Consider the following 15591-nt stretch of genomic DNA (forward strand, 5'->3'; position numbering starts at 1 on the left):
AGGTTGACAGCTATGATCAGAAATAGGTGGAGGGGAAGAAAATGAGAGTGGAGCATGCAGATTGCGGTTAAGGAGCGGGCCCTGGGTTTGTAAATAAGACGAAACCCAGCGCTTCGCATTGGGCCGTTTGGACTTCTGCCGTCAACATGGCCGCCGACGCCGCAGCGTCCCATGCGACTGACAGACATCGGTGAAGCCTAAGCGCGCCGCCAGGTTCCCGCGCTTTTCGTACCGTCGCCTTGACGTCGCTACGCAACGCCGCGCTCGAGCTTCTCTACACCAGACCAGACAGGACCTGCGCTGCTCCCTCCTCCACACACCCGCCTCGCCGCGGTGCATCCCGGGATCGCCTCCCGCCCGCCGGGTCTTCCAGTTTCCCGACGTGCCCCGCGCCCAGCTGAATGGGGGCAGTCACAAGATGGCGGCTAACGCGAACTCTGCCGGTGGTGGCGGCGGCGGCGGCAGTGGCGGTGGCGGTATCCTCCCACTTTTTGACTGCCCGACCTGGTGAGGGCGGGGGCCTGTGGCGCTGGAGAGCGGGAAAGGGTCCAGCCGTGCAGAGGGGCCTGGATTTCCCCCGGGGAGACGGGAGCGGCATCATGAAGCGGGGAGTGGGCCTGGGTGCAGTAGCCCCTGCAAGCGGGGGAAGGACCGGGAAACTGCTACGCGCCCTGGAATGTTATGCACCTATATATATCTAATATATATTAAAAATCAATTTTCAAAAACCCACGGAGGGTGCTTCTGAGCATGGGCAGAGAACGTGTTTCTTACACTGCTGTGTGGAATTAAAAGGGCGTCTCTGAACATGAGCAGAGTGCCTGTCTCTTAGTGAAGGGAGGGTATTTCTGCGCCTGGAAGGCAAGGTGGGAAACGACCCGTTTTATCACTGAGCGTACCTCTCCAGTGAAACAATTTCATTCAGTACTGCTAAACTCGGAAATATGGGAATGAGTGCTTCTAGTCATGTTTGATCTGCACGTTAAGCATTTGTGGCTGTGTGCCCCTGCGCAGAGGCCCATTTTAATCCCGTAGCTGCGATGCTTTGGAGGAGAGACAACCTTATTGCAAAGAGGGATGACGGTTTGTTAAAGTCTGAGCAGCATGTCATGTTTATGGCTGGGGCGATTAAGCAAAATATGAAAAACATGAAACCTGAGGCTCTCTGGAGTTGTGTTGAAAGATGTACACAGTGACCTGCATCTAAGGGATATATTCTCAGTATTGCCTATGTGTGTTTTTCGCTGTCAGTTACTGGCCAGCACTGTGAATTCTGTCTTTGTTGAGGTGTTTACATGCTAATTGCACCTAGGTGTCTAGGAAAATTCTTTGTTTTATTTGAGAATTAGGTCGTGCAAGTATGTCTAAAATTCAGGAAACTTTTTTTTAAAGTGTTAGTATTGTGGGATGGAGTAGCAAAAGAATAGTGTCTTTGGGGGATCACTCCCTGCTGGATTTGGATCATTCGTTTTACTTGTTCGGTATTCTGCTTCAATGGGTGTTGAGCCTACTAAGCTTGTGTGTCCTGCAATTTCTTCTTCATACAGAAACAGTTTTCTTCTGTGCCAGTTCTAGGAGTTATGTAGATAACTGCACCTGTGTTTTCTGGGAATATTATGTTTTTGAGTAAGAAATGTTATGACAAAAAGCAGTTGTCGCTATGGTCATAGTGAGCCCCTCTGGCCAAACTGATGGCCCTTCACTTGGAGCAGTTGCTACAGATTGCCCCCAAGTCTACCCATGTGCTTGACCCAGCTGTCTGAAACTATGCTGAAGGACTGAAGGGAAAGGATTAGTTTTTGTAGTATAACAAATTGGAATGCATTTGAGTTATAGAATACTGTATGCCCTTTTCATCCTAATACATACATACATACATACATACAAAGGTGACTTTGAGGTTAAGTTTCTTTCCTCCCTCCAAAACAGATGGTGTAGTGTAATGTGGTCTGCAACCCACTTTGCCAAAACTGGTCTTGGAAGGACAGGTTTTGATGACAGGACTGGAAGTATGTCATATATGTTCACAGTGAAAGGATTTTGGTAACTGCCCACAAAGGTTTATATTTTGGTACAGATGTCATGTTTCAGTTTTTGGTTAAACAATGAATTATATAATTATTATCCTTTGAGAGTCTAATGAACACATCTTCCTTTATGATGACGGGGCTGCTAAATCATCAGAAGTGCTCTGGGTTGTGACTTAGCAAAGTTTTACCTTCTGTGCTAATTATAGCTGGAGCTATCCACTGTATCACTCTTTTTTAATGACTGAAGGAAGAATTATAGTGAGTGGAAGATAGATGACATATTTTTCATATAATCAAGTTCCAATTTATCTTTTTCTTTGGAAGGATATTGTAAGATTTTCCCACCCTTGTTGTTAGATGCTTTTTCTTCTGTCTTTAAAACTATTTTTCCAAAGCAGCTCACAAAACAGGAAATATAAATAAATAAAAATGACAGTTTCACATAGCAAAAGCAACAGTATAAAAATCTAATCAACAAAAAACCAACCAGTCCTAAAAAACCTGACAATAGAAACAAATTCTAAAAGGCCATCTAAAAATGGGAAGGGAGTGGGCTGTAGGATTTCCCTAGGAAGAGAGCTGCACAGTCATGTCACCACCACCAAGGAAGACCTTTCTCTACCCACCAATCTGAATTTTAACTAATGACAGGAGGGCCTCTGATGCTAACCTTGGGGCTCAGGTAAGTTCATATGGTTGCTTTTCTCTGCCACACAGAGGAACAGTGCCCCTGGGTATTGTTCTCCAGCAATTAACTATTTAGCAGTGAGTTCTACTACATATTTGGCACAGATTGGGCAAGAAATGCTTTGCAGGCAGAATATCCCAGGTGCAATCCCTGGTATCTCCAAATACACTGGAAGAACCCCCTGCCTGAAGCTGGAGAATCACTGCCAGCCGGTGTTAACAATACTGAGCTAAATGGACCAATAGTTTGACTCAGTATAAGACAACCCCCAGTGTTCCTAAGGCATTGTGACATGCACTGAGTGAGGTTCATCTTTCAAATGGAGAAAACCTAAATAATCGACTCTGAAAAAATTAAATTAATAAGACCTTGTATTGCTTTTGAGTGTTCAAAGCACTTCATATACATTATCTTGTTATCCTTACAAATACCCTATAAAGCAAGGGGTAAGGAGCCTCCAGCTCATGGAACTAATTAGGCCTAACAAAGCTGTTTTCCCCAAACTACATCCACCTGCCCCACACCTGTCAATCTGTGTTATGTCAAGTGTGAGACAGTTAAAGATGTGGCTACAAAGGAACAGTTGAGAACTTGATGTGAGCTCCCAGTTGTTGCTTTGCAAATGGGGCTTCTTGATCTGCGAGCCCCACTTTGTCAAAGTGCAGGTGCCGTTTGAATTCATACGATGCCCACAAATGGACTTCCAAGGTGCTCCACTGTAATGGTGTCAAAGTGAGCTCCTTTGAACTTTGGCAGGTGGGCAGCTGTGCTCACCTGCCAAAGTTTGTTGGCAAGGTTTGGAAGAAATAAGAATTCAGCGCACTGGCCAGACCCAATTCTTCACTCCTGTTGTAAAGTGAATATTATCCCCATGTTGTAGATGGTGTGAGACACTGAGGCTGAGACACCTAGCAACTTCGTAGCAGATTTGAATGGGGAACTCCCATTTTGTAGCTCACTCTCTTAGCCACTATTACAGGCATAGGCAAACTCAGCCCTCCAGATGTTTTGGGACTACAACTCCCATCATCCCTAGCTAACAGGACCAGTGGTCAGGGATAATGGGAATTGTACTGTAGTCTCAAAACATCTGGAGGGCCAAGTTTGCCTATGCGTGCACTATTACAAACAAGCCCCATGTTGTAGATAGTGTGAGACACTGAGGTGGAAACACCTAGTGACTTCATAGCAGATTTGAATGGGGAACTCACAATTTGTAGCTCACTCTCTTAGCCACTATTACAAACAAGCCCCTCTAAATGAAGTATAATGACTTCTGAATAACACAGAAAACCTTAAGTGTTTCGAAACACAGTTTTTGTTTTCCTCCATACCAAATTGCTTAAATGAGATATCCATTACTGTAGAGGAGTTCTTATCTAAAGGGGTGTGCCAGTAGGTCTTACTCCACTGAAGGTATGTGCAAAGCCTGACTGGCAACAGGCCAACTAGTATGCAATATCAAAGGAAGCTGCTTTACACTGAGACCAGTGCTCCACCCACCTCAGGGATACAGAACCACCAGAGTCAGTGTGGTGTAGTGGTTAAGAGTGGTAGACTCGTTATCTGGGGAACCGGGTTCGCGTCTCCACTCCTCCACATGCAGCTGCTGGGTGACCTTGGGCTAGTCACACTTCTCTGAAGTCTCTCAGCCCCACTCACCTCACAGAGTGTTTGTTGTGGGGGAGGAAGGGAAAGGAGAATGTTAGCCGCTTTGAGACTCCTTCGGGTAGTGAAAAGCGGGATATCAAATCCAAACTCTTCTTCTTCTTCTACCAGATATGGTTGGACACCCATCAGCCCCACCTACCATGGCCAGTGATCCAGAATTATGAGAATTCAGGTTCAACAATGCCTAGAGGGCACTGGTTCCCCATCCCTGGTAGCTCTCCATGCTTTCCGACAGGAGTTTATCCAGCCCTACCTGGAGATGCTGGGAATTGAACCTGGGCCCTTTTGCATGCAATGCATGTGCTCTGCTACTGAGCTATGGCTCTTCTCTTAACGCAGATTCTGGTCACTATTGTTGCCAGTAGTCATGAGTAGGCCTGGCCCAATCTATTCCATTTTAGAGCCTTGTAAGCTAGTGAACAGCATCTCGTCTTAAGGTAGTGCCATACTATACATTGTCTGAAGACGCATGTACATGGCAGTGTCCTAAAGGTGCTGACTATTAATTTCACTTAAGCTCATACTTCTTGCACCAATTTCCTGTGTTAAAGTCCAGGTTTTCCGTCTATCTAATTTCAATGTGTTGCAGGATTTATGGTTAACGTATTGCTTAAGAAAAAAAGTATGAGAGTTGGATTTTGTTTTTATGGTGACTTCAGATCAGTGGGTAACTGTGGGGGTTCTAAATGTGACTTTATTCCTAAACAAAACATATTTCTGTTTTTGTTTCCTAGGGCAGGAAAGCCTCCACCCGGGTTGCACCTGGATGTAGTCAAAGGAGACAAACTTATTGAGGTATGAAAATAGATGCAGAACAAATTGTCCTGGACCAGGAATACACTTCTGGTACTGGGTAGCTATAGAAATAATCACAAGCATCAAACACAGCAGTAAAATCTCCTGCATCCTTTTCGCTTTCTCTCCCGCAATGTCTGATGAGCACTTTCAGCAAGCTCCCCAACTTGCTTCCCATTTTGGTTGAATACCCACTGTGCATCCAAGTATCCCAAAGTACCTTAGAAGCAGGTGTTGGTACCCAGTGCTTCCTTCTGGCATCACCTTTTAACTGGTGACAGTTCAGAACTAGAAGGGTAAAACTTTTTTTTTGCTGTACTGAGGGGGTTGTGTTAGTTTTCACAGTAACTGAATCCCAGGTATTTCCATTTTACAGACAAGTATGACGAAGTGATGTGCTGAACGGCTCCCAGGTCCATGTTCTGTTGTAGCATGCCAAGGAGGGAATGGACTGTGTTGACACAAGAATTGCCCATATCTCTGCTTATTAACATTAGATATTTACCTCCAAACTAAGCCCCTGTCTGTTTGAACTGTAAGCATCCCCTAGGATGGAACACCTTTCAAGCCCCACAAAGCTGAAAGCAGCACACTGTAAATTGTCAGTTGCAGCATACATATGTTCAATTCCCACAGGTTTCTTAAGCACTTGATACTAACCAAGCCATCTTTACTTTTGTTCTCGTTTCGAGTTCAGAGGTATAACTAGTGATTGGCTAGGTCTAAAAAGTGCAACATCAAAACAAGCCATGAAGTAATCAAGCTCAGTGTGTGGAGGATCACACTGGGTTATAACTCAGAGGCACAAATGAGTTTTTACCCACCTTGTGGCTTCAACAGCAGTGAAGCTGATCCTTTGTTCCCATTTCAACTTGTAAAAGCTGTTTGTATCTTTACCAGTAGCATTGAATTAGAAACATAATTGCTGTATGGAACATCATTTTTAATTTGTAACTGAATATGGCCACTTCCCTGGCTACCGTCTGAAAGGTCTAGCACAGGGATTCCCAAACTTGGCCTTCCAGCTGTTTTGGGACTACAACTCCCATCATCCCTAGCTAACAGGACCAGTGGTCAGGAATGATGGCAATTGTAGTCCCAAAACAGCTGGAGGGCAGAGTTTGGGGGTGGTCTAGCCGCACTGATAAAAAATGGATAAGCCCTTCCCTCTTTTGCTGATAGCTCATAGTCTTCTGTAGCAGCAGCAATCATGATGGAAATGTCTTCTTTTAGTGACCTTATGTTGTTGTCTGTCCAATGTCTTATCATAGAAACTGATCATTGATGAAAAGAAATACTATCTCTTTGGGAGAAACCCTGACCTATGCGACTTCACCATTGATCACCAGTCATGTTCTCGGGTCCATGCTGCCTTAGTCTACCACAAACATCTGAAGAGGGTTTTTCTTATAGACCTCAACAGCAGTAAGTTGATTGATAATTAACCAGGTAATATACAAGAGTGGGTGGTGCAGAAGGAATGCTTGGGGTGAATTTTCAAAGGATCTGGGATTTGTTTATCCTTACATGTAGCTGAAGTAGAAAAAGGCTTCATTATAGGAACCATGGTGGCCAGTGTTAGAAACTGGGATATAAAAGCTAGGAGTCAAATGGTTTCTGGGACCTGGGTTGTGGGCACCAAAACAGAATGCCTAGTCCCCACTGGTGGGGATTGGCAACACTTTTTATTTATTATTTTGAAAAGCATGAACATTAATACCCAATTCACATAAGTGACACATTGTTAATAACACATCTTTAGCAGAAATTGTTAATACATGTTTAATTTGGTGTTTACAATAAAAATATTGGTACCATACTTCAGTTTTCAAAACACTCTACTCTTCATTGTTAAACTCCTAACATATCGTCTATCCTTAATACAGTGGTGCCTCGCAAGACGAAATTAATTCGTTCCGCGAGTGCTGTCGTATAGCGGAAATTTCGTCTTGCGAAGCACGGTCAGAGGAAGCGCGGCTTTACGGGGGGGAATCGCGAAACGTTTTCATTTTGCGAGTTGTGGCCATAGGGAAATTCATCTTGCAAGTCACCCTTTCATTAGCGAATGCCTTTCGTCTAGCGAGTTTTTCGTCTAGCGAGGCATTTGTCTTGCGAGGTACCACTGTATATACTTCGAGGCTTCAAAGCACTTACATTTCAGTAATCCTTGGGTGTCAGCCAGGTGTGAAAAATGGCACCTGGGCTTTTTGAGGTGGTCACAAATGGAGAATCTTTAGGTGCAAAATGCACCTGGTGCCCTGCTAATTTCAAATCCTGATGGTGTCATTTCCAAAAATGATGCCCTGGTGGTTTCCACTGTAGCTTTAAGACTTCCATGGCAGTGGGTGGTGGAAACTGGAGAAGGTGCTCTTGAAACAGTACTTCTCTGAGCAACATTCTCAAGTCATATTTCTTCCCCATAGCTATATTATTATTATTATTATTATTATTATTATTATTATTATTATTATTATTACTACTACTACTACTACTACTACTATTGTTACAGGGCCTTCACTGCAATTGTTCCAAGGCTTTAGAATGGCCTCCCTAGTGAGGTTCATCCTTGATCTGTTCTTGTGGCTTTTTAATATTTGTTGGACGCCGCCCAGAGTGGCTGGGGAGACCCAGCCAGATGGGCGGGGTACAAATAATAAATTATTATTATTATATATTATTTTCAGATAAGTTGCTGCACTCAGCTCACACTCAGAAAGGGATGCCATGGTTTTTTGTTGCCACTGTCAGTTTGTATTGTATTTTATTGACTTGTGTTCATTGCTGTTTTAAGGGTTCACAGATTTTGGCTGGCCTTCATCCTAAAGCCAAAATTTGAGGGTGCCGGAATCCTCCTCCAATTATGAGCTTACATGTTTGTCAAGGACATTCACTTCCCCTCCTCCCCAGCAATTAAGTTTGGAGCTGGAGCGGTTGGGGCTAACCCCATAGTTGTGGAAAGCAAGAACAACTTCTGGAACAATCTCCAGCCCCTTCCCTAACTCCGAATTTGGAGTTGGAAGGAGGAGAATATTTTGGTAATGCGATGCTGAGGCCATTTTGAATGTCCTCAGCACCAAAACAGGCAGCCTCACCCTTTGCTTTGAGAGCACTGGGCAGGCAGGCGAGTGCTGCTGCTGCTGCTGCCACAACATGTGCCAACACAGCCAGCCCTAGAATTGCAGCTCTTCCTGGAAGCATAGCTCAGCTGTGGTCTGAAGGCACACGAGCCTGCCACCTTACTGAAATAAGCAGATTTAGTCTGATCAGTGCCTGGATGGGTCACCACCAGGGAACACCTATGTACTTTATTTCATATGTATATACTGCTTGATTGTAAGGGAAAAAACACAAAGACAATACACCACATTGAGAAGAAGGTAGAACAGAAATGTATGAAAACAAACAAACAAATAAAACTAACCTCTTCAAGCTGAAGAATTAATCTAACCACCCAAGTTCCTTCTGATTCATGCCAGAGGCCAATGGATCATTTGCCATATAGAGCAAAATTGCAGAATGCTGGCTGTTTAGTGCTGCTTGTCTGTTGGAAGCTGTTTCAAAAGCCTTGGAGAATTGGGTTGCAAATGTTTTATTTAATCAACTAATTCAGATGGATTCCTGGAAGAACACAGTGAAATAATTTCATACACTTGCAGTGGGGCTCCACATCTAGCTTTAAATAAAACAATAGCTAATGGACAGTTTCTTCTTCTTTTTAATTCCAAATTTCCCAGCACATGGCACGTTTTTGGGTCATATTCGTTTGGAGCCTCATAAGCCACAGCAGATTCCCATTGACTCTACGGTTTCATTTGGTGCCTCCACGAGGGCCTATACTCTGAGGGAAAAACCTCAGACATTGCCCTCTGCAGTAAAAGGAGACGAGAAGATGACCAGTGAGGACGATGAGCTCAAGGGTTTGCTTGGACTTCCAGAAGAGGAGACAGAATTAGATGTGAGTTCACCCACAGCATGACACCCATTTTACCTTGTGGAGGGAGCAAGGGGTTCCTTGGCTGGAAGCATGGCATAAGCAACAGCACCAAAACAAAAGTCTTCTGACCTTGCAAATGTTAGGCTGTGCTTGTGTGTGACATACCTACTTTTGCAGCCCATGGTCTGGCAAGTATAGCCAGACCTTTTCATAGAATTGTAGAGTTGGAGGGTCTGTGAATGTCATCTAGTCCAACCCCTTGCAAGGGAGGATTATTTTGCACAAAGTGGGACTCCAACCCACAACTGTGAGTCTTGTGCTATTTCAGACCACTAGATCAAATTCCCATTCTCCCCCGGCTAAACCAGGTGACTTGCTGTTGGTTTGTTCCTATAATATTGTGGGCACCTTGAAGCCTGTCCAATCCTAAATGCTCATGGGGGCAGGAGATGGGGAGTTTAATCTTTATTCTTCGTTGACAGTCTCATCTTTGTTTTTTTAGAACCTGACAGAATTTAACACAGCCCATAACAAGAGGATCTCCACGTTAACTATAGAAGAAGGAAACTTGGATATCCAGAGACCAAAAAGAAAACGAAAGAATTCCAGAGTAACATTCAGTGATGACGACGAAATCATCAATCCAGGTGAGCACTGTGGATGTGCTCTATGTAGGCCTCGCTGCATATTGCTATCTGTTCCGTGAGCATTAATGTATAAAAGTTTTGCTGGTAAAAAAAACTTTCTTTTTGAGAAAGCTGGCATTAAATTCCTTTCAGTGCTGAATACACCATTCAAAATCCATTTTAAACTAACCACGGTATTTTAATCTGATTTACCCATACAGAGGATGTGGACCCTTCTGTTGGACGCTTCAGAAACATGGTACAGACTGCAGTTGTCCCAGTGAAGGTATGCTTCTAAATCAGAAAACAGCCTGTTAACATAGCCTGTGAAAACTGCTGTCTTAGATAGGGATAGTTGTAGCCAGGATAATATTAGATCCAGATGTTCGGTTCTTTTTATTGCTAGACCAGTAGAAATATGTTTATAGGTAAGACATGTAAATAAAACCTGCAGTCGCGTCCTAATGACATTTTACACTTAAGTACCTTTGCTTTGTAATGTGGAATGCAGTTTAACCTTTATTTATTTATTTATTATTTAGAAAAAACATGGTTAAGTTATAAGTAGTCTTTTTTTAATCTAACGAAAAGGCTTCTGGCAAGCTCGTGCTGTGCTCCTTCCTAGATCAATGAGTTGTTTCCATTACTTAAAAAGAAAACACCAAAGGCAGCCACCTCAAGGCAGTCACAGTTGCAAGTGACAGCCTTACTTAGGCCTGTGCCTTGGAATTCATGAACTCAGAAAAGATTTGGATTGTCAAAAAAGTAATTTGTTAAAACCACTTCCTGCTGCTCTGTAATGCAGTTGAATTCTGTGCAGCTTCCTAGGTGGCTATAATGTATTTCCCACTGTTCTCTGCTTTTTGTCCATGCCAAGTGACATTATGTTCCGGTAGGAAGGAGAGGTGTTAGGTTATCCTTGGAACCTCTTATTGTGTTGTGACTAAGCAACCAATTCCCTGAGCGTATTACTCCTTGCCAGGTTCATTCCAGCAAGTACTTAATGAAAGTGATGGTGGAACTGACAGGAATGGGCTTGATGCTACAAAGTAGTTGCATTAAGCAACTCATTGCATCCACCTGAGGGCCACATCGAACATGAAAACCAAGCCGATTCAGGCCCTAATTCTTCATACACCATATAAATTATGAAGATTTTATATATACCAAGGAATATTTGGAAAGAGGGAAGCACAGATTCCTCTGCAGTGGTTTGTATTGGGAGGTTGTTTCAAAAATTAAATAGTTGTCCTTTCTACTGCAGAAAAAGCGGATGGACAACTCCGGTTCCCTGAGCGCGGATGAGTCTGCCACGCGGCGCATGCAGAACTTTCCCTATAGCGGAGGATTGTACGGCGGCTTGCCTCCCACTCACAACGAGACGGGTGCCCAGGCCCATAGCATTCATGGCACTGCACTCATTGGAGGCCTGCCAATGCCCTATCCTAATCTTGCCCCGGATGTGGACTTGACTCCGGTTGCACCCTCAACGGTCACCATGAACCCAGCTCCAAACCCTGCTGTCTTTAATCCCGAAGTTGTGAATGAGCCCAAGAAGAAGAAGTATGCAAAAGAAGCTTGGCCGGGCAAGAAGCCTACCCCTTCTCTCTTGATCTGAGGAGCAGAGCTTGATCTGTCCTGGGAGACAGGAGCACAACCAGCCAGAGTGGACAAAAAAACTGTTCCAAGTGCAGCACCCACAGCTTTCAGAATCGGGGTCCTAACTGTGTGTCATAGCCAGGTTACAGGGGTAACCTCCCCTACAAAAAACAACCTCTGGAAGAACTCTACAGGCATCTAGAAAAGAGAGGTGTTCCCCCCCCCTCCCCAATGCCTGCGGAACCACACTGCCTAACAGCCTTTTCTTCTTTTACTCAACCATGGTTATTTTTATCCTAAGGTTATTCATGAATTTAAAGGTCACAGTCACGTAACAGAGAGTCAAAATTAACAACTCTGTGTTGCAGAGTTAAGCTTAAGCAGCTGGTCTCAGGTGAACATTCATCCTCAGAAGTGTATGTGGACCTGATCAGTTCTTTAAAGAAGCACCTGGTTCGGGTAGAAATAGTACTCATGTAAGTCAGATAACCATAGCTTGCTTTTAAACCTGCAGATCATGAAGTGCTTTTAGTCTAGGTACAGCCTGTTGTGCTTGCCTTGTAAGTGAGTATCATCTTGAAGGCTGGAAGCACAGGGAAATGGTAAGAAATAAAAATCAAGCAGATTATTTGCTGCTTAGCATTCTAGATTGAATGCACCAAGGAGGAAAGGGATACCGAATGAGAGCTCTTAAGGTACTTTTTACAGTGGCCCTTCCAGAGAAAAAGCAATGTACTTGCATAACACTCTGTGTGGGTTGGTTTCCTATACACAAGCAGAATTTGTCACACAGTTCTTTTTTTTCTGAACTAATCCCAAAGCCCACGAAAGGTTAGCCAGTTTCTGAAGTGCATAATGACTGCAGTTCTGTCAAATGGGGATATTGCGTGAGCTAAAATAGTTTCCGGATCTCAGCTCCACAATTGTGCAGTTTGACCTATTGACTTCCGTTTTGCATTGAACCAAAAGTAGCTCTAAGGCACATGCTCTGCTTCCAGATGTTTATAATCAAAAGACTTGATTGAGATGTGTATATTGTACACACTAAAGTAACTATGGAAGCAGAGCTGTATTGTCTTTGTTTGAGAGTCTTATTATTATCCAGGCTCTTGGCAGTGGGCAGGCTCTTAATCACATTGCTTGATGGGTCTCTTCTTGGTTCTGTGTACTTAGATGGTTAGTATCTCCAGTGGTTTACTGTTCCCTGTAGTACAACATGGCAGAACAGTGGTAAAAGCTCAGCCAAAGTCAGGCACATCCTGTTTGGTTTGGTTTTTCCCCAGGGTGGGGGGAGTTAACCACATTCTTAAGTCCTCCAAATGAACCAAGTGGGGTTTCAAAAAGTGAGTAATACAGCTAGGTTGTGTCTGTTATTGCAGAAACATTACAACTATCCAAGATTCCATTTACCACCTAACGTATTGAGCAGGACAGAGATTTGGGGCCAAATAATTCAGGGTATCTGCTGCTGCTTTATCTTGGGGGGGAGGGTCTGAATGGAATGTCTTGAAGTCACTTCACTTCTACACAATCTGCTTTTGTCTGTTTCATCTGACGGTGTACATAGGACCCTTTTGTGAAGATGAAGTTGTGTATATTGTGTAGTTATATAACATCATAATCTAGGTTGTGATGAAATGGCTCGTGAGCTGTAGGATTCCATACTCCAAATCTTCTGTAACTTCACATGCAACCTCTCATCTTTGGGATATTTTTAGTTAACTTTTACCAGGCTATTAAGCATCTTCTGTTATGGACCGCAGCTCTTCAGGATATGTGACCAGTTTAAAGCAGTTAAGGTTTCCCTTGCTGGATTTTAAATGATTTTTTTTTAAGTGACTTGTTTTGTAAGATGTATCCCTTGGGATTTTACTGATTGCTGGTCTTGGCCCCTCACCTCCGTGGGATGGTGCAGACTTTTAATTTCAAAATTTTAATTTCTTGGAAGCCAGTTCTGACCAGCATTGAGCATGGGGGAGGAGGAGTGAAAGGTGTGGGGCTCTGTACAGAAGTTTGTACATTTGTGTAATAGGCCTTTTCACACTCTGTTGAGCTTTTTACCTGTAACCTTTACTACACTGTAAATTAAATGACTGTTTTGCCAAATTGAGAGTTCAATGTGTGTCCCAAATCTTAACAGTGCAGTTGGCCCAGGAAATGATCCTTTGCCATTTCTGGTCTATTTGTTTTAAATATTTTCATTTCCCAAACCAGCTTACATTATTTTCTGAAGCAGCTTAACATAAATCCGTGAACAAGCTAACAGAAAATAATAAAAGCAGCAATAAGCAGAGTCCAATAAAAAATTTTTTAAAAAAAAGCCTAGGAATATAAAATGGCACCTAAATGACAGAAGCGTTGGCACAAAGCATGGTGTTCCAAACATGTGCTTGCAGAAGAAGTCCTTTCTTATGTTGCCATCCATCTGACCTTGGATGGAGAGGGGTACCCAGATCAGGTCCACCAGCCAGGACCAAAATTGGAAGCAAGCAACCTGTGGCCACCCAAATGTCGGGCTCCCATCAGGTCATCAGCATAACCAGTGGTCAGGGATGATGGGAGTTGGGAGTCCAGCCGCATTTAGAGGACAACAGTTTCCCTTCCCCTGATCTAAGTAAGCAGGCAGGTTCATAGAACACAATATATAAATACAGTGGACACAGGCTGTTTAAACACTTCATGGATCAAAACCCGCACTTTGAAGTGCATCCAGAAACATACTGGAAACCTGTATAACTCTTTCCGCACAAGCAGAGCATGTTCATTCTGGCAAATTCCAGTTATCATGGTGAACTTCCATATTGTTGGGCTTGCATGGCTGATGTATCAGACGGCCCAGGTTCCTCCTGGGGGGTGTAGCTTCAATGGAAAGGAGAACCAGGAATCCCTGTTTTTTCTTTTATGAGAGTGGGCCTCTAGAAGCAGGCTGCTTTAATTCCCACTCATTCCTTAAAGAAACTTGACTCTTATGGTTTGCTGCGTTTTTGACCACCATGGTTGCACCAGGGCCACTCTACATGCCTTGTAGGAGTATACTCTGTCACCACCAAAGTCCAACCATCTTGTCCTCTGTCGTCCCCTTCTCCTTGTGCCCTCCATCTTTCCCAACATCAGGGTATTTTCCAGGGAGTCTTCTCTTCTCATGAGGTGGCCAAAGTATTGGAGCCTCAGCTTCAGGATCTGTCTGTGAGCACTCAGGGCTGATTTCCTTAAGAATGGATAGGTCTGATCTTTTTGCAGCCCATGGGACTCTCAAGAGTCTCCTCCAGCACCATAATTCAAAAGCATCAATTATTCGGTGATCAGCTTTCTTTATGGTCCAGCTCTCACTTCCATACATCACTACTGGGAAAACCATAGCTTTAACTATGGTTTAGGGTATGCTTTAGGTATGCCTAAAGTCATGGCTCCAAGTACCATGATAGCCAGTCATACCACTGAACCTCTATCCTGTAACAAGGGTGACCAAAACAGACTCACTTTTTTTTAAGCCATTATTGAGTTTACAAAGGTTGGTCATGAATGTGTGTAATTCTACCCAGTGATGCATGAAAATAGGTGTGTTGGGGGGGTGGGGTGGAACAAGTTTCAAAATGAAGATCTGAAAGGCATACATGTGTAAAGTGAGGCTTCCAGAAAATGGATGTCAATAGTCATCAGTGACTGGACTCTGGAGAAGGACAGGCTTCCTGTATGTAATTTATTCATCTAGTTACTTAGAAATTTATAAAGTACCTCACAGCCGGAAGCCATCAAAGCTGTGTCCAGCTAGATAAAAACGAGATAAAATGCCCCTGGAAAAGTTCTAAAAAAAACCATTGAAACCATTCATACAAACTCTAAAAACAATAAAACCATTTCTATAGATGTACAATTAATAGTGAATAAATGACTAGGCCACACTTCAGGGAAAACCTTCTTAAACAGAAATTTTCTCAGTAGGTTCCCTAAATGTTGTGTTGCTAGGAAAGGATCAGGAACCCTAATAAGGGAGAGCAGTGGCATTGAAAGTTTTTGTCAGAAGTGGACAAGCTGAAACAGGTACACAGGTCACACACTTATTCACTATGGTGAAGTGTCTCAGGTCTCTTGCCCTCACTATCAAGCCAAAGTGTATAAACTGATGTGTTGCATGATGTCTGAGAATACCATTTTCCACAAAGTTCCCTTTAAAAAAAATAAATGAATGAAAGCAGAAACTTCATCACTTCATAAGAGGTTCATAGAGAAATTCTAACAAACTATGCA

The 15591-nt window shown here is 43.4% G+C and overlaps 1 protein-coding gene and 1 non-coding gene across 3 annotated transcripts; both read left to right on the top strand.

Annotated features, from left to right (window-relative positions):
* Window positions 1-380: 380 nt before the first annotated feature.
* Window positions 381-12819, top strand: PPP1R8 (protein phosphatase 1 regulatory subunit 8). Of its 2 annotated transcripts, none has more exons than XM_033158030.1 (7): window positions 381-507; window positions 5124-5184; window positions 6456-6609; window positions 8919-9139; window positions 9621-9765; window positions 9966-10030; window positions 11009-12819. In XM_033158030.1, exons 1-7 carry the CDS (start codon window positions 419-421, stop codon window positions 11360-11362), a joined length of 1089 nt encoding a protein of 362 aa, XP_033013921.1. In that variant the 5' UTR covers window positions 381-418; the 3' UTR covers window positions 11363-12819. The 2 variants fall into 2 exon arrangements, with proteins under 2 accessions (XP_033013921.1, XP_033013922.1); XM_033158031.1 differs by lacking the exon at window positions 381-507 and adding an exon at window positions 2499-2712.
* Window positions 5828-5994, top strand: LOC117052550. The gene has a single exon (XR_004427289.1).
* Window positions 12820-15591: the final 2772 nt, after the last annotated feature.

This window comes from Lacerta agilis, chromosome 8 (genome assembly GCF_009819535.1).
Source record: "Lacerta agilis isolate rLacAgi1 chromosome 8, rLacAgi1.pri, whole genome shotgun sequence".
Taxonomy (NCBI): domain Eukaryota; kingdom Metazoa; phylum Chordata; class Lepidosauria; order Squamata; family Lacertidae; genus Lacerta; species Lacerta agilis.